The 21,719-nt window shown below is 40.4% G+C and overlaps 3 protein-coding genes across 3 annotated transcripts; 1 reads left to right on the top strand and 2 right to left on the bottom strand.

The window, feature by feature from the left end:
- Nucleotides 1-3,123: 3,123 nt before the first annotated feature.
- LOC115163349 (beclin-1-like) lies at nt 3,124-8,803 on the bottom strand. Its single transcript, XM_029715149.1, has 3 exons — nt 8,786-8,803; nt 8,124-8,266; nt 3,124-4,809 (listed from the first exon to the last, which is right to left on the bottom strand). The coding sequence occupies exons 1-3, from the start codon at nt 8,801-8,803 to the stop codon at nt 4,641-4,643; spliced, it is 330 nt and encodes a 109-aa protein (XP_029571009.1). The 3' UTR covers nt 3,124-4,640.
- On the top strand, nt 5,364-7,871 carry LOC115160764 (uncharacterized). The gene is made up of 2 exons (XM_029711149.1): nt 5,364-6,880; nt 7,218-7,871. Exons 1-2 carry the CDS (start codon nt 5,819-5,821, stop codon nt 7,434-7,436), a joined length of 1,281 nt encoding a protein of 426 aa, XP_029567009.1. The 5' UTR covers nt 5,364-5,818; the 3' UTR covers nt 7,437-7,871.
- A 1,681-nt stretch (nt 8,804-10,484) lies between the features above and the next one.
- Nucleotides 10,485-12,294, bottom strand: LOC115163339 (uncharacterized). Its single transcript, XM_029715137.1, has 4 exons — nt 12,273-12,294; nt 11,800-11,972; nt 11,485-11,607; nt 10,485-10,995 (listed from the first exon to the last, which is right to left on the bottom strand). The coding sequence occupies exons 1-4, from the start codon at nt 12,292-12,294 to the stop codon at nt 10,627-10,629; spliced, it is 687 nt and encodes a 228-aa protein (XP_029570997.1). The 3' UTR covers nt 10,485-10,626.
- Between the last annotated feature and the right edge of the window lie 9,425 nt (nt 12,295-21,719).

The following is a 21,719-nucleotide window of genomic DNA, read 5'->3' as shown; positions in this document are numbered from 1 at the left end:
CGGCATTATTTTTCTAAATTATTCAGTTATGTGGTTTTCATTTCTCCCTACTGCTCCAGTAGTGAACCTAACTGGTCCAATAGAGTTTAAGCTTAAACATAGTGTTTAGAGTGTTTAGCAATTGTTACATAAGCAACTCCAGTATAGATTTGGCCTTGTGTTGTAGGTTATTGTCCTGCTGAAAGGCGAATTAATCTCCCAGTGTCTAACGGAACCAGGTTTTTCTCTAGGATTTTGCCTGTGCTTAGCTCCATTCCCTTTCTTTTTTATCCTGAAAAACTCCCCAGTCCTTAACTATTACAAGCATACCCATAACATGATGCAGCCACCACTATGCTTGAAAATATGGAGCGTGGTACTCAGTAATGTGCTGTATTGGATTTGCCCAAATATAACGCTTGTATTAGGGACAAAAAGTTAATTGCTTTGCCACATTTTTTGCAGTATTACTTCAGTGCCTTGTTGCAAACAGGATGCATGTTCTGGAATATTTTTTATTCTGTACTGTCTTCCTTCTTTTCACTCTGTCAATTAGGTTAGTATTGTGGAGTAACTACAATGTTGTTGATCCATCCTCCATCACAGCCATTCAACTCTGTAACTGTTTTAAAGTCACCATTGGCCTCATGGTGAAATTCCTGAGCAGTTTACTTCCTCTCCAGCAGTGGTGTAAAGTAGTTAAGTAAAACTACTTTAAAGTACTACTTAAGGAGTTTTTGTGGGTATCTGTACATTACATGAGTAGTGTGTCCAAATGTTTATCTGGTTCTGTGTGTGTGTATCTACCTATCTATCTGTCTATTGGGGGATTGGAAATGATGCAGACAATTACATTGATGGAAGCCACAATCTATATGCGATATTAAAGCTGATCTACCCCCTAAAAAACAAATAAACATCTCACTTCGGTGCCTTTATCTCTCTCTCCGTCAGGCCTTCATCCGCCTTTACCTCGCCCACCACAAGGAGGAGCGCATCGACGTGCTGCAGCTGGCCCAAGAACCCTTCCTCATGCCCCCCTTCCGCAAGGCCCTGGCCACCGGTCCTGGGCCGTTGGCATCGGGCTCCACGCCCTCCACCTCCAGCGCATACACAGCAGTGCCTCGAACTGAGGCGCCCAACACCATCCCAGAGGGACCCTGTGGGGGCCACATTACTCAAACGCCCTCCCTTCTAGATAGGGGGATGGGGGAAGGAGGATGGAGGGGGTAAAAACAGACTAAAGGATGGAGGAGGAATATCTGAAGTGCCCTCCCTATCCTCACCCCTCCTAAGACATGAAGGGGCAGTGCCAGTCTATGGCTTGTCTGTAAGACCCAATGGCTGTACATGTACACACCCCTGCCACAATGAAGAGAAAGACCTTGCTTGGCCTGTCCAGTGGGCTGCATCACAGGGTCATAGGAAAACGGACTGAAGTCACAGTATGTTGTGTGTGTGCATACCTGTTTTCAGGAAAACCAAACAGCTCAAATCAAATTGTATTTGTCACATATATGTGTTTAGCAGATGTTATTGCGGGTGTAGTGAAATGCTTGTAAGCTAGAAGCATTGCAGCCCTATCTGTCGGCACCATTTTCTTACGTATCCATTCCATTTGATATTTTGAGAGAAAGGCTTTTTTATAAATTATTGCTTGAGTTGTATCATAAGTTGAACTCTATATATTTCCCAATAATAGAATCAATTGCCCCCCTCCCTCTTTTTGAAGGGCACAAATGAAGGGGGAGTTTCTATTTTTGATGACCAAAGTTGAAGGCATGCCTGGCTGATACAAAAATGTTACGTTTTACACACGTCTAACTGTCAAGTGAAAGAAAGAAATCATTTTCACTAGGATCATCACTTTTAACTGATTTGATCAGATTTAAATATTTTCTTGGATATTGGACTGGGAGTTTACTTTGTTATTTGGATGGTTGTCCATCTTTTTTTCATGAGGCTTTCCCCCAAAATGGAGAGGGAGAGACTTAATAGAAATGCATATAAACCATTTAACCGACTTTTGGTATAACTTTGTGGTTCGTTAGCAAGGAGTTACGTCAAAGATAATTCTCATTCATTGCAAATTGTGCAGTGTAACATTCTAAATTCCAACATGACTTAAATAATAGCAAAGTTATTTTAGTATATTGTGAAACATGATTTCACGCTTGAGCATAGGTGTGTTGTTTACCAGAGAAAAGCAGAATAGCCTAACTGGTAATACTCAAATATACACAGCCATACAGAGCTAGCTACATGCTACGTACAAGGCTAGCAACACAATGACTGCCTGAAGAGCCAATCTAAAAGTGCCTTCAGAAAGTATTCACACCACTTGACTTTTTCCACATTTTGTTGTATGGATTAAATTGAGTTTCACTGGCCTACACACAATCCCCCATAATGTGAAAGTGGAATTATGTTTATAGAGATTTTTACAAATGAATTAAAAGTATTGTGTAAATGTTTCAATTCCTTTGTTATGGCAAGCATGAAGTTCAGGAGTAGAAATGTGCTTAACAAGTCACAAATTGCATGGACTCACCTGATAAGTGTTTAACAGGATTTTTGAATTACTATCTCATCTCTGTACCCGACACATACAGACAATTGTAAGGTCCCTCAGATGAGCAGTGAATTTCAAACACAGATTCAACCAAAGACCAGGGAGGTTTTCCCATGCCTCGCAAAGAAGTGCACCTATTGGTTGGTGGGTAAAAAAACAAACAGGCATTGAATATCCCTTTGAGCATGGTTAAGTTATTAATTACACTTTGGATGGTGTATCAATATACCAAGTCAGTACCAATATATAGGCGTCCTTCCTAATTCAGTTGCCGGAGAGGAAGGAAACCGCTCGGGGATTTCACTGAGGCCAATGGTGACTTTAAAACAGTTCAGGCTGTGATAGAAAACTGAGGATGCATCAACTACATTGTAGTTACTCCACAATACTAACCTAAATGACATAGTGAAAAGGAAGTTTGTACAGAATAAAAATATTCCAAAACATGCATCCTGTTTGCAATAAGTCACAAGTAATACTGCAAAAAATGTGGCAATAAAATTGACTTTATGTCCTGAATACAAAGCGTTATATTTGGAGCAAATCCAACAACAAATAACTGAGTACCACTCTTCAAATTTTCAAGCATGGTGGTGGCTACATGCCTGTCATCGACAGATGTTTATGAAGAAAATAAACAGAATAGCTCTAAGCACAGGCAAAGTCCAAGAAGAAAACCTGGTTCAGTCTGCTTTACAGACACTGGGAGATATTCAACTTTTAGCAGGACGATAACCTAAAACACAAGGCCAAATACACACTGGAGCTGCTTACCAAGACGACATTGAATGTTCCAGAGCGCCCCAGTTAGTTTTGACTTAAAATTCTATGGCAAGACTTAAATGGCTTTGTAGCAATGATCAACAACCAACTTGACAGAGCTTGAAGACTAACATGCAATCCTGGAGTGCAAAGCATTTAGAGATTTACCCAGAAAGACTCTCAGCTGTAATCGCTGCCAAAGGTGATATTAACATGTATTGACTCAGGAGGTTGAATACTTACGTAATCAATAAATCAATCAGTCTATCATCTATACAATTTGATGACCTTTTTTTATACAAATGTTAGAATTGGAAATATCCTTTTACATAAGACGTTCTGTGTGGGTTCATTATTGGAATGTTCATATGTGTAATGAACCTGAAAAACCAAATCATACAGTGATATGGGCATTAAATACTGCCACAAGCCTCCTTGTCTACATTTATATCCACACCAAGAAGTCACTTGTAGTAAAAGGATTGCCTTGTTGAATTTGCCAATGAACAAAAGCACAGCATAATCTTGACGCCAAAGCTTTCGGTAGACACTTGGTGCGCCCTGCGAGTGGGGAGACAGAACAGACAAGGCAAACGTTCCAATGCTGTTCCAATGCATGGTGAACTTAAACCATCTTTACCTTGTCAGCACAGTAAAAGAAAAACTATTAAAACATAAATGTACATTATTCTGTGGCTAGAGTGTAGTTGAACCACAAAGACACAAACCAATTGAATAAAAATAGGCAGAAAACCAGATTCGTGACTCTCCAGTTTTGCTTCTGGAGCAAAGTAAGAAGCATGTGATACATAAGAACCCATTCCAGTGCTGCATCTCAGTAGTTCAACGTGTCCTTCTCTCCTTCCCTTCATGTGTACTGATCTTTAAGAATTGAACAGGTCAATTGGAAACAACAGCTTTCACCTATCCAGTGTCATAAGATATGTGCATATGAAGGAAAAGACACAACCAGAAGCCACTTAGCTACTATTAGGACTCAATCCTGGAATGTGCTCCAAAAGTCTCAGATATCTCCCTTCATAACACCTACGAGTCTAGGTGGACTTCAATGTGTATAATTTAACCGTTTTTAATCTTTTCCTTTCAAACGGTCAATATAGAAATCAAACAAGGAAACAAGACTTATTGAATTTGAACACACACCAGTGGTGAATCTCAAAAGTCCTTCCTCCAGTCTTCTCCCTACCCTCTCAAAACATCATAGGGAAGCAAGGAGAGCATTGTATAAGAACTTTTGAGAGTCACACATTGTGACGAAATGGTGGTTTTAGAAGGGTCAATGGGCACACCCAGGGTGAGTCCTCATCTATCGGTTGTAAAACTGAGACGACACCCACGCCAGGCCCCACTTGAGGTTGGTCAACATGAATTTGAGCGCCTTGGTCCACTGCTCCTCTGAGTTGAACTGGGTCTTGATGGAGTAGGAGCCGCCACTGCCTCCTGTGTCCTCAATCTTGCCCTTCTCGACATCCATCCTGACCCATAACAGAAAAAGGTGCATTAAAACTCAAACCCCCAAGTGTTTATTTCTTGAAGGGTATGAAAGAAACTGGTGAGACATCTACAGCTGCTAACACCACATTTAAAAAAAAAAATCTAAGGCCAGGACGCTAAGACAAAATCATCTGCAGATGTCTCATGCTAGTGACTAGTTGGAGGCAAAGGATTAAGCTGTCAAAAGCTGACCAACTCCAGTTATTTCTGTAAGTACAATAGAGTACCACAGTATGTGTCATAATACCCATAAAACATAGCGGTCAAACAAGAATGGTTCCAACTGTTTTTTCACCATCGGTTTTTCCCCATAGAAATTTTGGAAACACTTAAAATTAGGGATGCGTTTCATGTAGGCTTACCCTTGTGTGACGTGTAAATATCTGTAGGACAAGGTGACTTATCAATATATTTGCCGGTATTTAGCCCCCAAAAATGAAATGCTAATTGGCTGCTAATGTGGCTATCATAAAGAACTACAAATGCCATGATGATCTGGACGAGACTGCCGAGGCAAAGGTAAGAATCTCTGAATTAACTATGTTAGCTAAATTTAGTACTGAATAAATTGGCAAAATGTCTTTAAATTGACAATTGAGAGTTCAGTAATATGTTTCACCTCAAACAAAAGTGGCATGTTTAAATATGAGGTGAGGGCAAGCAGTTCAACACAGGTAGGTCACATTCACCATTTTGGGCTGTATATTATGGTCTATTATGACATCACATAACCATAAGTGTGAGATTCTAGAAGTCTCATTATTTGTGAACCAATTATGATGTCACAACTGATCAATAAATTCCAAATGTTCTGTTTGAACATTCTGGTGTCTGACTGCTGAAAATAGAACACTAGTATCCAAGACAATCAAGCAGATTCCTCCTGAGATATAGTTAACACAGTAGATCACCATAAAATATAGAAAGTGCTACTAGACGAAAACTTAGTTGCAGAACGAGGTTAGAAAAATATAACTGTCAACCTCCTTGATGATGAGGAGATTCTTGCAGCCGCTACAGGAACATAATGCTTTACCAGGGAACCTTGGAGCTGCCAGTAGCAACTCTGTTCAGCCTGCCCTGCCATCTCAACCCAAGGCCACTGAGAAGCTTCCGGCGATCAAACAAAACAGTTTAAACACCTCCAGAATCCCAGTACTGGAGTTGACTGAAGAAAGAAAGGGTGCACTGCAGCGACTTGCCAGTTTGAAGGCTGTGGAAAAGAAACCACATCCTCCCTCCAGAATCCCAGTACTGCAGAAGAAGAGGTCCATCTGCAATGGGAAGAGTCAAGGACTGCATGTAGCTCCAACACCTCAGCAGTCAGGGAAGGCTACTGTTCCTTCCATCCGGAAGCCACTGCAACCCATCCGTACCAAGAGGGATCAAACCTGTGTGGTGAAAGACATCTACCTCCATAGTACCAAGCCATTGAAGGCAGTCCATGGAGCCAATATGGACGCCAAGATGCCACTGCCTCCCATAAGAGCCAGAGTCACTGTGCCAAACAATGATGCCAAGAAGAAGCCATTGCAGCCAGTCAGACCAGAGGGCATCCCTCGTCCTGCTGCTTCAAAGTACAGAAGGCAGGTTGTGAAGAAACACGTTCAGTTCAAGACTCAGACCCTAACTGTACAGGATCTACCGCCGTGCCCCGATGAGATGGTATGGGACGTCTTTAACTCAGAGGCTGAGCAGGTGATGGCATATATGAAGGCCAAGCTGATCAGTGTCACCCAAGAACTGAAACTGATTAAGAGTGGGGCCAAGATGGATGCTCAGGCTTTGGAGGAGAAAAACGCGAAAGTGCGGTTGAGAAAAAAGGTGGAGAAGTTCATCCAGGAGATCTGCCTGATGAAGGTGGATTCTGACCTATGGGAGATGATAAGAGATAACGAAGAAGAGGAAGAAAGGATTAAAGAGGTGAGGAGAAATGGAGAAGAAAGCAGTGTGGCAAGTAAGCCAAAGCAGACAGCCACAAGATACACTGTGAGCAAGCCAAAGGAAGTCAAGAAGGGTTTGAACATGGAAGAGAAAAAGGAGGACAGACAGGTAAAGTAGCTTGACATTCCAAAGCCATGCTAACTGCTGATCTAGTGTAGTGTTGGTGATCACGTACGTTTGTATCAGAGGAGGCTGATGGGAGGAGTTATACGAGGATAGGATCGTTGTAATGGCTGGAATGAAATTAATTGATCGGAATCAAACGTGGTTTCCATGTGATTGATGTGTGTGATACCGTTCCTTTTGTTCTATTCCAACCATTACAATGAGCCCATTACAATGAGCTCCTCCCACCAGCCTCATCCGGTTTGTAAATATTGTATATCTTATCTTTGTTGCCAAGCTGCCCATTATTTGGCCCATCTGATAACATCCATTCATTCAGGTGGTGTTGAAACGTCGATTTGGGATGAGTGCAGCCAACTCCAAGCTGAAGCAGTGTGAGCACTGCGGCCGGTGCTTTGATCCTAGTCGCCTGGAGAAACACAGCGAGATCTGTGCCAAGCTCTCCTCCAAGAGCTCTAGACGAGGGGTCTATGACTCCACCAAGCACCGTCTCAAAGGCACTGTACTGGCTGGCTACGTGAAGCGATCCGTGGTGTGATGCACCAAGGGACCTGAGTCTGTCGCTCTTTTGTATTTTGTATTGAACAGACAGACATACAGTGACTGATAAACCACCTGCTGCTCAAATGAGGACTTCTACCTTGGAATCTGTGAGGGTTCCAATAAGAGGCAGTACTACTAGGAGGCAGTATTGTATCCAGAAACGTCTAAACCAACAGTGTTCAGCAGTTCCTCAAATCTACAGAAACACCTGTATAAACACCTCAATAAAATCAAATCCAAATACTCATCTGAATCATTCTGTTAGATGTGTTACTAGTGCAGGAAAGTAGAATAAATACAATTTTAAGAAACAAGGGAACGTATTTCTGAAATCTGAATATGAAAAGGAGTGATTTTTTTATGATTTGGAAAAATGAAGAAAGATAAACTAGCCACACGGACCCTTCAGTTGGTAGAGCATGGTGTTTGCAACACCAGGGTTGTGGGTTCGATTCCCACGGGGGACCAGTAAGGAGAAAAAATGTATGAAATGTATGCATTCACTACTGTAAGTCGCTCTGGATAAGAGCGTCTGCTAAATGACTAAAATGTAAATGATACCAAATTTACACAGTTAACTGAAGTTGGTCAGCTTTTGACAGCTTAATCCTTGGTCTCTCGGCATAATCCATAGATGATTACAATTATAATTCGATGATGTCTGCTGGACTAGTTGACTGACCTGTAGGACAGGCAGAATCCCGTGTCTCCCTTCTCCACCTCCTCCTTGAACTGCTGCACACAGTCCAGGAAGGCCACCATGGCATGGTCAAACTTGTTGTCCCAGAAGAAGTGCAGGCCCCCTGAACAATACAGTGGTAGCTCCTACACACGCAAGAAGAGAGTGGAATGTACCATATACAACATGGCCTATTCACTGGGGTTGGCTTGGGCCAGTCTAATGAGCATTGGAAAATAGTTCACTCTTTTTTTTCACCTTACATTAAAAATTGTTTGTTGTTTGTCTCCTTATACACTGCAAAAATGTAAATCTAAGTGAAATTAAATATCTTAAATCAAGGCTATATGCTTGTTTTTTGCCTGACAATATATTTCTTGTCAGCCAGTTTTTATGTTGGAACATTTCATTTCACTTGTTTCAAGCTTTTTTGTCCTTAATTATCTTAAGATAATATAATTTGTTACTGAGATTGTGTTACTGGTTCTGAGTAACTTAATGCTCGAAACTAGAACTATAAAGCTGTTTGATCAACACTGACAAGTACAAAACTGATTTGTCAAAGTCTGAATTTCTTATTTCAAGCATCTTATCCTTTTCATCTCTTCACATATTAAGAACAGATAATGACCAAATGGAATTCACTGTTTTATTGTTAATCTTACACACAGCACAGCAATCATGTAGACAAAATACAGTACAGAACAAAGACAGTACACTTTTCATGTCTGGGGAACACACCGAGTCATTTGAACTGTTGTACAATTCTATTACTTCCCCAAGATGGTATTTAACTTGTACATAAGTTTGGCTCTTGTTGCTAATTGTGTAATATTGAGGTAAAATCAACCAGCTTTTCAGCATCCACTAACTCAGTAGCCTGTGCAAAGTGTGGGACCTCAACTTGATAAGCCATGATGTTTCTATCAAAGTGTATAGTTTGAAATGGTTGATATTCCAAACAATATAGCCTAGAATCAACAAGAAATATGTTTTTCACTAGTCCAAATTCTGCATATTACCATTCAGTACTTTGGCAAAGATCATGGACTTCTGAGTTATGTATTTTATTTGAATTGATTACAAGCCATTTGAGTGATACAGCATGGTTTACTTCATTGAAACCTAGGAAGTCCCTCAATTTCCCACGTAACTATTGTAGATCTTTAACCTCTGATACAGGTCCCATCTCCCTTTCATTTGAAAAAACTGGGTGCATTGAACTGTCAACATTTTGGCAGCTTTCATATATTTGGTTCTGATTGATCAAAGACTTGCAAATATTTTTTAAATTGAGCTTGGAAGCCCATTTGTTTAAAGGAACAATGTTTAGACTCGAACTGCATACACATATGTCTAACCATTGGACCCAATGACTTTATCTGTGATGGCAAATGTATCATATAAAGCTGTTTAGGTGTAACATTGCGGTCTGGAAAAAGCTCCTTCCAATGCTTCAAATGATTTACAATGAGTAACTTCAACCTAGACACAGTCACAATGGAAAGAACAGGTGCAAATACTATCTGTACAATCTCTATTAGCTCAATTGTCAGTCGTATATATGCATTGACTTCCAAACTCTCCAAAACAAATGGCAATATCCTTAGCAGGACAAGCATTTGCCCAGATGACTGTTTTAGTTTTCCATCACTTGACGTTAATGTACTAACAGAAATTGGGGATGGCCGATCGCTAACATCTAGAGGGGAATAAGGGAAACCAAGAATAGCAGAATTCACTGAGTCCAGATCAATCTGTCCTGACACAACAAGATGATTCAAAATACATTGGGGCTATGCCCTCCAGAATTACATGCATAATGTCTTGCGGAGTTTGTTGTATGATATCAAAGGCTGAGAATTCAACTAACTTGCTCCTTCTATTGATCCCATATGTTGTTCTCAGGCTGTTGCGAAGCAAGTCAGTCTGTGCCTTTTCTATTTCATCACACTGTCTGACATGCTTCTCCAATGTCCTTTCAGTATATGCATCCTCATTGAAGTGTGACTGCATGTCCTCAAAAGAACACTCAGTGTCTGCACTTACTGTAGGCAAAGCCCACACCCTCTGAACCCTGCTAGTTCATGTTGTGCCAGGGTGTCTCCAGAGAGAGAGACCATGGCACCATATATTGTTTTCTCGCCGTTAATAGTTAGCATTTTAAGCCCACTGTACAATGAATGCATCCATGTCTTCCATGATTCTATTCAATATTACATCTACACCAGATTGACGGAGGTCTGCTGATCTAGCCATGGCAAGTAGCCTGATAGCAGCCAGTTTAGAACTGTATTTTGGATTTATATTTCCTAGGGTGTAGTACACCATTAACAACTTGTTTTTTGATGCAAAGAATCCTAGTGGATTACAGATCTCTATTTCATCCGTGTACAGAACAATCTGCAATGCATTTGGTTTCTCTGAAAATAAGGGATGTGATTTTAGAAGAGCACCATCAACAATGTCATGAAAAAAACTTGCCCTGCACATCTGGGGTCCCTTTTCAACCATAGACAAAATCGTTGGGTGTGATAAGAACTGCTCTAGACTTTTGACTAATGGTACATAATAAAATAATTTGTCTTTGATGAAAATGTATTTTGATCCTCCACATTTCATCCTGCATATGGTTCCAGCAATTGGAATTTCCTCTGCATCCAAACAGCTTCTTAATAACACTGTCCTGTCTAAATGTTGCAACGCCAGCAAAAGGGTCAATGAAATTGTCAAATATATCCATTGCATCTTTTTCAAGTTGACCTGATGTGCTTCCTGAATGCTTCTTTAGCACTGCCTCCATCTGCTTCCTGAGGTTGTCCAATAGTGATGATTGATACTGCTGTACCCCAGCAACAATATCATTCACACCTTTCTGAAAATGAGACAGTGAGAGAGGTGGGGATGTCATCAATCATGGAGGTTGGAACACACCATCATGTATACCTATGATATTCACATTTTCTTATGGCATATTCATTAACATAAGGACATAAGGGATCAACAATAGTAAGGTGGACAACCTAGCACTGAGAATGAACTCAACCATCACTGAACCACTACAAAATGCTCTGCATAATGTAACAAACCAAATGCTCTGTTCAGAAAAAGCATCTTACCTGTGAGAGATGATGCTTGGTTCTGGTATTTATCACAAAAGCAGTGGCATGTGTTATCAGATTCTAAAAGAAATGTTGACATTGAATGTAGTATCCTGAGGCTGGACATTACAAGTTCATGACAAGTATAATGTTTGTGACAGGAGAAGTGGTTGTGAAGACTGACTATGAATGCTATTAGTAAATCTAAGTACTTAAAAAAATATGGTAAATTTCAGTAGATTGCCACCAACCGAGTAACTTACTTGTTGCACTGTAACAGCTCCATGTTGGTCAATGACCCTTTGCCCATCATCTGAGTCAGATGGATGGAGTTGCTGATCAGTGATGCTGGAGTTAGCTAGAAGACTATCGGGTTGAATGTTGTCCTGTGAACCACACATCAAAGAAACAGATGATTATTTGAAATTGTATTTAGTGTCACCAATAGTGCTATTTAAGTGTTTTGTTCCTATTTATCATCGATTATTTTCACATTAAACCCAGCTTTAGCCATAAGAGTCATTATGGCTAAAATGATTAAATCCAGAGAACAAAACAAATGCTAGCTAGCTACTTACTTGTTCCGGTGGTGCTTGGCTTTCCTCCGATGGCTGTTCATCTGGTCGGGTGCAATCAAGTAGGTGTTGAAGGTGGTTTCTCTTTACATGATGGAAGGAATTGTACACTATATTCCTCAGTGCATCCGTCAATACCACAGAGCAACCAGAAATCAGGGCTGCGACTGTGAAATCTATTGATATGGCTCAATAACAGTTTCAATTAAAAAGTAATAAAAACGCAGCAGATAACGCACCGTCAAAGCATCTTGAACGTTACTAAACGCAAGTAAAACGTTCCCACTGCTTTCGATGAAAAGGGCGGAAAGAAGTGAAAATGATGTTCAGTATTTATAATAAAACCAAGTAATTTATTGGAGTAGAGAACAACACCACTGGGACTTTTAACTATACATGTATCACTCCGCTTTACAGGTGTTCTAATAACCGTTAATTACATTAACAATCGTTCTCTATCTTAAATTGTAACAAACTTCGCACCGCAAATATGAACATATTTCCACAAATAACATTTGAGTTAAATTATGAATGGTCGTCAAGAGAGGACGGTAACGTGTAGACCTACACAAAGTAGCAGTAGCAAGCTAGTGTGGAGGAAAATGTATATGTGTTGCTTGGCAACAGTCCAGTCCCAGACCAGTTGGGGAACTATGTGTTGCCGGAGCCAAATAAATGATGAAATAAATAAACAAATCATAATCTGTTGTCGCTTATTACTGTTAACTATGAAATTGCGCTTGTAGAACTGTTTTATAAAAGCAATATCACACTCGAGGTCGTGCTGTTATACTCAATATTAATATCTTTGGCCTGCGGCCTCGTACCTACGACCGAATCACAGCCGTGCTGATATTCAGCACTCCCTCTCGTGTGATATTGCTTAACTGACGTACGTTCATCACATTATCTAGCTAAATAAGGGAGGCCTAAAAAACTAAAAAGTAAAATACGGTCCAAATCTTTGAGTCATCTAACAACACCATGAATGAAGATGGAATGGATGACACATATCCAGGCATGGACCATATATCAACCGCAGTATTAAAAGGTAATGTTCATTTGTTTACACCGTCTACCTTTCTCCTTAGCAAGCTAACGTTAGCTAACGTTCATTTGAATTGGAAAGTTGGCAAACCAAGTTAGCATGCTAATTTTAACAAGGTAACGTTGCCTTTTTGCAGTTAACTGCACGAACGGCCATTCGTTGAAAAAACTTGAACTTTGGTTAGATTGAGTGCTTTATTGCCAGAAATAGTGTTAATGAGGTGTAAATGTGCCCTAATGACTGACACCGTCGATTATTTAGCTTCGCCGTCTTTGGCGCCCTTTCTATTGACAATAGAAAATCAATAGAAATAGCGCCAAAGACGGCGAAGCTAAATTATCGGTGGTGTCAGTCATTGTCTACAATCTTAGCTAGGCAAGCAAAGATTAACAAAGGTTTTCAATATGGGAGACAATTTAGCATTAACGTTAGTTTCATTAGCTTGCACTATCTTTTGGTTTAAAGTAATTGACTTAAACGTTAATGATATACTAGTAGTCTAATTTTGTTAGCTAACATTAGCTAGCTTGGTAAATCATTCCTGCATTAACTGGAAAGGGAAGACAGTATGCTAATGTCTCATAACCTATATCAACCTGACACTTTGCGTCTATAAACTATGATTTAGTTGCTAATTACTTAACTATTTACCATGTGGTTACATGTATTTTTCAGCTGCTAATATAAGCACAGACATGCTGCCCAGCCTCTAAGGAGGATTTACATTATCTCTTTCCCGGTCCAGAGCACTTCTTCAGAAGGAGAACCATTTGGAGATTTACTCATGGTGAAAATGAGGTCATGTTAGATTTTGACATTTGGGAGACATTTAATCTAACCATGCAGACAGTGTTTCCTGTTATCAAAGTAGCATTTCCTGGCCATCATTACAATACATGTATCTACAGATCTACTTGTTTTGGTGTTTGCTGTTAGGTTGTTGTTACAGTGTGGTGTTCTTTGCCTTTATAATTACTATAGAATAAATGTATGTCTTATACAGGGTGAAGAATCAGAACTGTGTAGACCAGGCACCACCTCTGGGACCTGGAGAGATCCTCACTATCTAGATGCAGCACCCCAGAGGTTGAACAGTTGGGTGGTAAGTACACAAATTGAAATAGTGGATAGTGTTTCCTTATAAATGCAACTTCTACTACTACTCTAAATGAGGGACTAGAAACCAAGTGACTATTTAGTCTTCAGTGTTTCCTGTGGAATGAGAGGTTTGGGGGGGTAGTACCAGCGGAATCACTGGTCTTAATTTCAGTCTACATTTTTAAATGTTAATTGGTCGGGTTTGTTATGTTTTCTGGCATCAGAAACTACTGAGAGCCTACAGAACCAGGCGAGACATTATAAAACTCTACAGGAGATGTACAAAACCAAGGCCAGACCCAACCAGAAGGATGTTTCCCAGCTCCTGGACCTTGAATTCCAAGCAAGACGGGCCTTCATCGACTCTGATGCTACTAAGGAGCAGGACAGGCCTACCAAGATACTTCCCTGTATCTCTGCTTCAGAGAACTGGATCATGTAAGCAAATGTATTCATTTTAAGTAGGCCTATGCTTCTTTATCCTGGTTAACACCAGACCGAATCTCAAATGAGATGCGGTGTGGGAACTGAGCAGCGTGAGAAGCCATAGCAGGGACGGGGGTAAACTACTTCAGGCAAATGTAAAACAGTGAGCTCGCGAGAATTCTGTCTGGTTGTCTGTATGTCTGTATGTCTGTCATGTTATGGATGAACTCCGGCGGATCCCTCGATCGAGGGAACTGCTTTATACCTGAACTGAAGACCTGCTGGGGGACCTTTTACAACAAGGCACAGTTTTATGTAGTGTTCAAAAAGGTCATGAAGCCACCGCTGCTGGACAAAGGTAATTACTGGCTCTGTTGACAATGGAGAATCCCATGAACAGATTCATTTTTGTTTAAATAACTGGCTGCAGTAAATCAAATGAAACTATTTTTGTTTTTAACAGTGAAGCACTCAATCGCTATGATGAAGGCTTTACCAGATATATTCCCATCACCTGTGGCTCCACCAAAGAAGTTAGGACATGCAAGTGAGGCTATGCTTCACATCCTTGAGGTAAGAAATGTGTGCATGTATTAGAATTTTCATTACTTAACCATAACATACAAAAAGTGTGAATTGTCTTTGTTGTCATATTTGTTTTTCTCTTTGTGTTTGTGTCAGTCTGCAGAAGACCCCAACACCTTTCTTCAGGAGAGACTACTCTTCAGCCCTGTCGTGATTATCTGCGAAACCAACTGCGTACTGGCCATTGGAACCATGCCTGTGGTGACCTTCCCAAAAGAGGACATCTATGCCAGCGTGACGTATCTCAAGCATGATGTTCAGGAGTAAAAATGTGCTTAACAAGTCACAAATTGCATGGACTCATCTGATAAGTGTTTAACAGGATTTTTGAATTACGACCTCATCTCTGTACCCGGCCCATACAGATAATTGTAAGGTCCCTCAGATGAGCAGTGAATTTCAAACACAGATTCAACCACAAACACCAGGGAGGTTTTCCCAAGCCTCGCAAAGCAGTGCACCTATTGGTAGGTGGGTAACAAAACAAACATACGTTGAATATCCCTTTGAGCATGGTGAAGTTGATAATTACACTTTGGATGGTGTATCAATATACCCAGTCAGTACCAAGACATTGGTGTCCTTCCTAACTCAGTTGCCGGAGAGGAAGGAAAACGCTCAAGGATTTCACCATGAGGTCAATGGTCACTACTATTGATATTTTTGAAACTTTTACTTCACTACATTCCTAAAGAAAATAATGTACTTTTTACGCCATACATTTTCCCTGACAGCCAAAAGTACTACTTACAATTTGTCAGGAAAATGGTCCAATTCACGCACTTATCAAGAGAACATCCCTGGTCATCCCTACAGCCTCTGATCTAGCGGACTCACTAAACACAAATGCTTTGTTTGTAAATTAATGTCAGAGTGTTGTAGTGTGCTCCTGGCTATCCGTAAATAAAACAATAAAATATAAATTGTGCTGGCTGGTTTGCATAATATAAGGAATTTGAAATTATTAATACTTTTACTTTTGAAACTTAAGTATATTTTAAACCAAATACTTTTAGACTTTTGCTCATGTAGTATTTTACTGGGTGACTTTCAGTTTTACTTGAGTCATTTTCTATTAAGGTATCTTTACTTTTACTCAAGTATGACATTTCAGTACTTTTCCCACACTGCTCTCCAGCAACTAAGTTAGGAATGACGCCTGTATTTTGTAGTGACGGTGTATTGATACACCATCTAAAGTGTCATTAATAACTTCACCATGCTCAAAGGAATATTCAATGTCTGCTTTTTCTATTTTTACCCATCTAACAATAGGTGCCCTTCTTTGCGAGGCATTGGAACCCTCCCTGGTCTTTGTGCTTGAATTTGTGCTTGAAATTCACTGCTCGACTGAGGGACCTTACAGATTCATTAATTATCTGAATTAATGAATAAAATGAAGAGCAGGTTACAGAGTTGTTGATTGTCCACTGTCAACATTCTGGAACTCTTGATGTCATAATCGACTCTTCTATTACATCATGTTGGGTCCATATCTTATGTATCTTTGACAGTGAACAGTAAACCCAAATCACTTTTACAAAGCACAGCTGACCAGTTAGTAGTTTGACTTGTAATTTGTACTGCCTACTTTTGAAAGACAATTTCTTTCATCAAAATGGCACAGCTCGCCCAGAAAGGTGGGCTGTGCAACATGAAGATGTTATTTTTGGCTGTTATTTTCTGTCTCCTATCGCCTGCTGCTACAAATGTGTTGGCTTCTTCGTCTTCGGACCAGAAGACTTTGATGCCAGTGAAGGACCACTCTGTTCGGAACAACCCTGACGCTACAAAAGAGACCAATTTTAAGACATTGCTGGAACAACTTGAGAGTTTACGGGTGAAAGACGATTCTTCTCCAGGTAATGTGGGCCAGTTGACAAAAGGATATTCCTCAAAAATTGCCAAGTACCCCTCGGAGCTTGTGGAGCCCCTGATTTCTGTTCCAGAGCACAAGCCTTTGATGCCAGTGAAGGACCACCCTGTTCAGGACATCCCCAATGTTGCAAAACTGACCAAAATGGTGCAAGTGGACCAGATGCTGGAACAACTTGAGAGGGTGAAAGATGATACTTTCCCAGGTAAAGCTAAAGTCCCCCAGAAGATTGTGGAGAAACTTATTCCTTATCTACTGGCTTACAAGCAAACAGCATTACATGGTGACGATGACGTCTTCAAAGAAAATGTTCAGGCTTCAGCTCCAAAAGCTCAGAAGAGCACCCTGAAGATCAAACCCAGAGTCAACATATTGACCGACCCTTCTTACTCCGAGCCACTTGTGAAGGTGAACCTGATTTTGGGGCTCTTTTTCTATGGCTTCATCGTAATAGTGGTTCTCTATGATGCTGTGAGAATCTCCAAGGAGGCTAGAAGGAGATCTGATGCTATGGCCGCTGCCAGGCTGAAGAAAAGACAACCAGCCACCGATGAACCACAGACACTGGTGTCCAGAGTTCGGGAGAGCATATCTTCACACTTTGGTTTGAAACAGGCATCATCCACACCACAGTGTGCCCACATTTCTGACATGTCGGCAAAAGAGTTGCACAAGTCAAAGGAGTCAATCTCCACCATGGACAAATCTGAAACGGTAAAGAGACCCGGAAAGAGTGCCGTCAGCCTGAGAGAGTGTGACCCACCTCTGCCTAGCATCCCAGAGAACTTTCTTGTGCCTAACTCTGAGCCTGCCATCCAGGTGGCATTGAACCCATTCGACACCAAGCTAGCCGAAGTTGTATCTCACAATACTGAGGCATCCAACTACGAGGCAACCGAGAAGCCCTGCTACACACATTCCGGACTCACTGAGGTTTGTGTCGATTAAGATCGAGGACTACTTCTTAAACCAAGTGACATTGAATAAAAGCAGCAGATATTGAATCACCAAATGAGATCACATGGAGACTGCCACCTTTGAAGACTTATTTTTTCTGTTTGTAAATTAATATTTTGATTTGTTGTTGTACTGTTGTGTTGTAAATGAATAAGAACCATTATTTAATTGATAAAATAGATTTTTCGGAGAAAAAAATTGTTTAACAAATGATTCTTCTGTACTGTTGTTTTGTTTTTTGCCAGTAGTTCTAAATATAGCCCTCACAAGCCCAAAGTGTTCCTGATAATGTTGTGCTATGTCAGATATGTGCAGATACAGTGCCTTCAGAATGTATTCATACCACTTGACTCAGTTCACATTTTGTTGTGTTACAGCCTGAATTCAAAATGGATTAAATATATTTTTTTCTCACTCATCTACACATAAGACCCCATAATGATAATGTGAAAACATGTTTTTTTGAAATTTTTGCACATTTATTGAAAATAAAATATACAATATCTAATTTACATAAGTATTCACACCCCTAAGTCAATACATGTCATAATCCCCTTTGGCAGCAATTACAGCTGTGAGTCTTTCTGGGTAAGCCTCTCAGAGTTTTGTACACCTCGATTGTACGATATTTGCCCATTATTATAAAAAAAATCTTCAAGCTCTGTCAAATTGATTTTTTTTTTTTTTGTAACAGTATTTTATATTGGAGTTTCACAATTTTCACCCATATTAAGAGATACAACAACAAAGACAAGGCAAAAAAAAACAGCACTCGCTTACACATATCCGTATGTATGCACGCACGTACACACACCCACCATTTCCCTCTCCCCGCTTCTCTCACCCCACCCCCTCATTGCATCTCTCAATACATACATTTTAAACAAACATAAACAGAAAAAAATAACAATAAAGACATAATAAATAAATAAAATAAAATAAAATGCTCAGTTTAAACCAAGAAGTTGAGTTCCCCACACGGACCGTACAGTGTAATTCTGGAATACATAGATCACCATTCTAAGAGAATCCTTGCAGCATAATAGCTGATACTTCAGGTTCTAGGTAATTTAGGTAAGGTTCCCATACTTTGTAGAACTGATCTGTCTTAGAGTGCAATGTACATGTCAGATATTCCAGTGGCACCCATTCAAATAGTATCTTATGCCAATCTTTAATAGAGGGAACCTTATCACTAATCCACTGTAAAAGTATGTTTTTCCTCGCTGCGAAGGTGAGGATGTTGTAAAGCCTCCACTTACCCACAGAAGTTACATGCCTACTAGGGAGACCTAACAGTAGAGAAACTGGGTCCAATTCTAGATCGACCCCTAGGATCTTTTCAATCTCTTGCAGAACACCAGACCAATATCTTTGTATTTTGGGACATGACCATAAACAATGTGTTAGGGTGCCTGTATCAGTTTTACATTTGAGACACTGAGGAGAGGAGGAAGCGGGGCTAAATGCATGTCTGCGATTTGGGGATATATGCAATCTGTGTATTATTCTTAATTGAATTGCTCTAGTACGATTACATATAGATATTGTTTTTGCATATTTCCAAATGTCCTCCCACATCTCTTCGTCAATGGTAACAGACAGTTCTTTCTCCCACACTTGTTTCACCCTCTGTGTGTCGACAGCGGAAAAGGACCTTAAAAGCATCATAAAACAGACTTACAGACATTTTCCTTTGTGGGGAAAAAAAGCATTCTTTCAATGACAGACATATCAGGGTTACCAATTAAGGTGGTGCTCTTCAGAATATAGTGTCTTACTTGTAGGAAACGGAAAAAGTCCTGCTTTGGGAGTTGATATTTCTCGACCATCTGCTCAAATGACAATAAAATCTTATCCGCAAATAAGTCATTTAGTCTGCGTATGCCCTTATTAAGCCAAACGTTAAAGCCAGCATCCAGCAATCCTGGGACAAAATCTGGGTTGTTAAGAATTGGGGTAAGAGCAGAGGTTAGTTTGGACCTTCCCAGGAAACGTTGGACTGACCTCCATACTTTGAGTGTGTTAAGTGTAATGGGGTTGTTACAGAGATCTTTTACAGACTTGAAACTTGTGAAAAACAAAAGGTCCTGTAAAGGGTATTTTGAAAGAGAAGTCTCAATGTCTAACCAAATAGAGGAGTCATCATTTGTGATCCAGTCCGAGATATAACATAGGTGGGCACACCACTGATAGAGCCTGATATTGGGCAGATCCAAGCCACCCATAGAATTTGGCAGCTGCAATATTGCCATCTTAAGTCTTGGCTTGCGTTTACTCCATATAAAGGAACTTAGCCATCCATTTACATCCTTTATTACCTTATTGGAGAGTAATACTGGGATCATTTGGATTGGGTAAAGTAGCCTAGGTAAAATGTTCATTTTCAAGAGGGATATTCTACCCAACCATGAAATCGCGCTCCAGATCCTGTCTTATTGTGTCAAACAAGGGAACAAAATTGGCTTTGTACATTTGTTGGAATTTAGGAGTTACAAATATACCCAGATACGTAAAACCTGAGGGAGACCATTTAAAAGGGAAGGGGGAGAAGTGTTAGGTACAGAGTGAAGGTTACCAAGTGGCATAGCCTCTGATTTAGTTAGGTTAATCTTGTAGCCTGAGAATTCGCTGAATAACTCAATAGTGTTAATCAGAGATGTGATTGAAGTCTCGGGATTAGAAATAAATATCAGGACATCATCAGCATACAAGCTTATTTTATGGTGAACATCACCAATGAGCAGCCCCTGTATAGCAGGCGTTACCCTGATGGCCTCGGCCAGTGGTTCCATAACAAGTGCAAATAGGAGGGGGGACAGAGGACAGCCCTGTCTGGTACCTCTGTGTATAGAGAAGCTATTTGACCGTAGTCCATTAGTAAGGACAGCAGCCTGAGGATCATCATATAAAACTTTCACCCATTTTATAAAGTTGTCCCCCAGACCAAATTTATTTAGAGCAAAGAATAGGTAGGACCACTCCACACGATCAAATGCTTTCTCAGCATCTAGGGAGAGCACAAGACCATCCATAGCACTTTGTTGGTAGACTTCAATTACATTAAGGAGCCGTCTGACATTGTTACATGACCTACGTCCCTTAATGAAGCCAGTTTGGTCTCCTTTCACAATTAGTGGCAGTGAGTCCTCTAATCTTGTGGCTAGAATTTTAGAAAGCAATTTTCTATCCACATTCAGAAGGGAAATTGGTCTGTACGAGGAACAAGACTCCGGACATTTTCCCTTTTTGAGAATAAGTGATATGTTGGCTTCTCACAGCGTTTGGGGGAGCTGGTCATTTGAAAATGAGTGGTTAAACATATCACGCAATGGCTCAAGGATCAGGCCATGGAACTCTTTATAGAACTACAAAACCCGTCCGGTCCTGGGGCCTTACCATTTTGCAGATTCTTAATTGTGGACATTATCTCTTCCTCAGTAATAGGGGCATTAAGGAGAGACTTCTGTTCTTCGGAGATAGTAGGGAGCTCAATCTTAGAAAAGAAGTTCTCCATTAACTTGGGTGCGTCATTTGGCAGTTCTGAGGCGTAAAGATTTGCATAAAATGTCTTAAATGAGTCATTTATCAATTTATTTTCATATAAATGATTGCCATCAGAATCAGTAATAGCCGCAATTGACTGTGAGTCAGCTCTCTTTTTAGCTAGGTACGCCAAGTACTTTCCTGGCTTATCGCCATGTTCATATAGCTTTTGCTTGACAAATCTCATTTTCTTTTCAGCGTCCTGTGTTAGGAGGGAGTCCAGCGTTGATCTAATGACTGATATTTCCTTTAATAGGGCAGGAGTGGGAGTTTTAATGTAGTCCTTCTCTTTAGTTCCCAATTCACCCTCTAGTGTTTTTTGCTTTTCACGCTTTTTCCGCCTCTTAGTGGCTGCGTATGACATAATCAGACCCCTGGCGTACGCCT

Source organism: Salmo trutta, chromosome 2 (assembly GCF_901001165.1).
Source record: "Salmo trutta chromosome 2, fSalTru1.1, whole genome shotgun sequence".
Lineage (NCBI taxonomy): Eukaryota > Metazoa > Chordata > Actinopteri > Salmoniformes > Salmonidae > Salmo > Salmo trutta.
Note: the sequence above shows the minus strand (reverse complement) of the source record. Positions and strands in the feature narration are given on the sequence as shown.

Coding starts and splice junctions, on each gene's coding strand:
- LOC115163339 (XM_029715137.1), bottom strand. CDS start 12,294: ATGTTCATATTTGCGGTGCGAA. Junction 11,973..12,272: donor GTTCATATTTGCGGTGCGAA/GTTTGTTACAAT, acceptor CCATATCAATAG/ATTTCACAGTCGCAGCCCTG. Junction 10,996..11,484: donor GAGCTGTTACAGTGCAACAA/GTAAGTTACTCG, acceptor TCTCATTTTCAG/AAAGGTGTGAATGATATTGT.
- LOC115160764 (XM_029711149.1), top strand. CDS start 5,819: ATGATGAGGAGATTCTTGCAGCCGCTACAGGAACATAATGCTTTACCA. Junction 6,881..7,217: donor AGAAAAAGGAGGACAGACAG/GTAAAGTAGCTT, acceptor CCATTCATTCAG/GTGGTGTTGAAACGTCGATT.
- LOC115163349 (XM_029715149.1), bottom strand. Junction 4,810..8,123: donor GGATTCTGCCTGTCCTACAG/GTCAGTCAACTA, acceptor GTTATGGGTCAG/GATGGATGTCGAGAAGGGCA.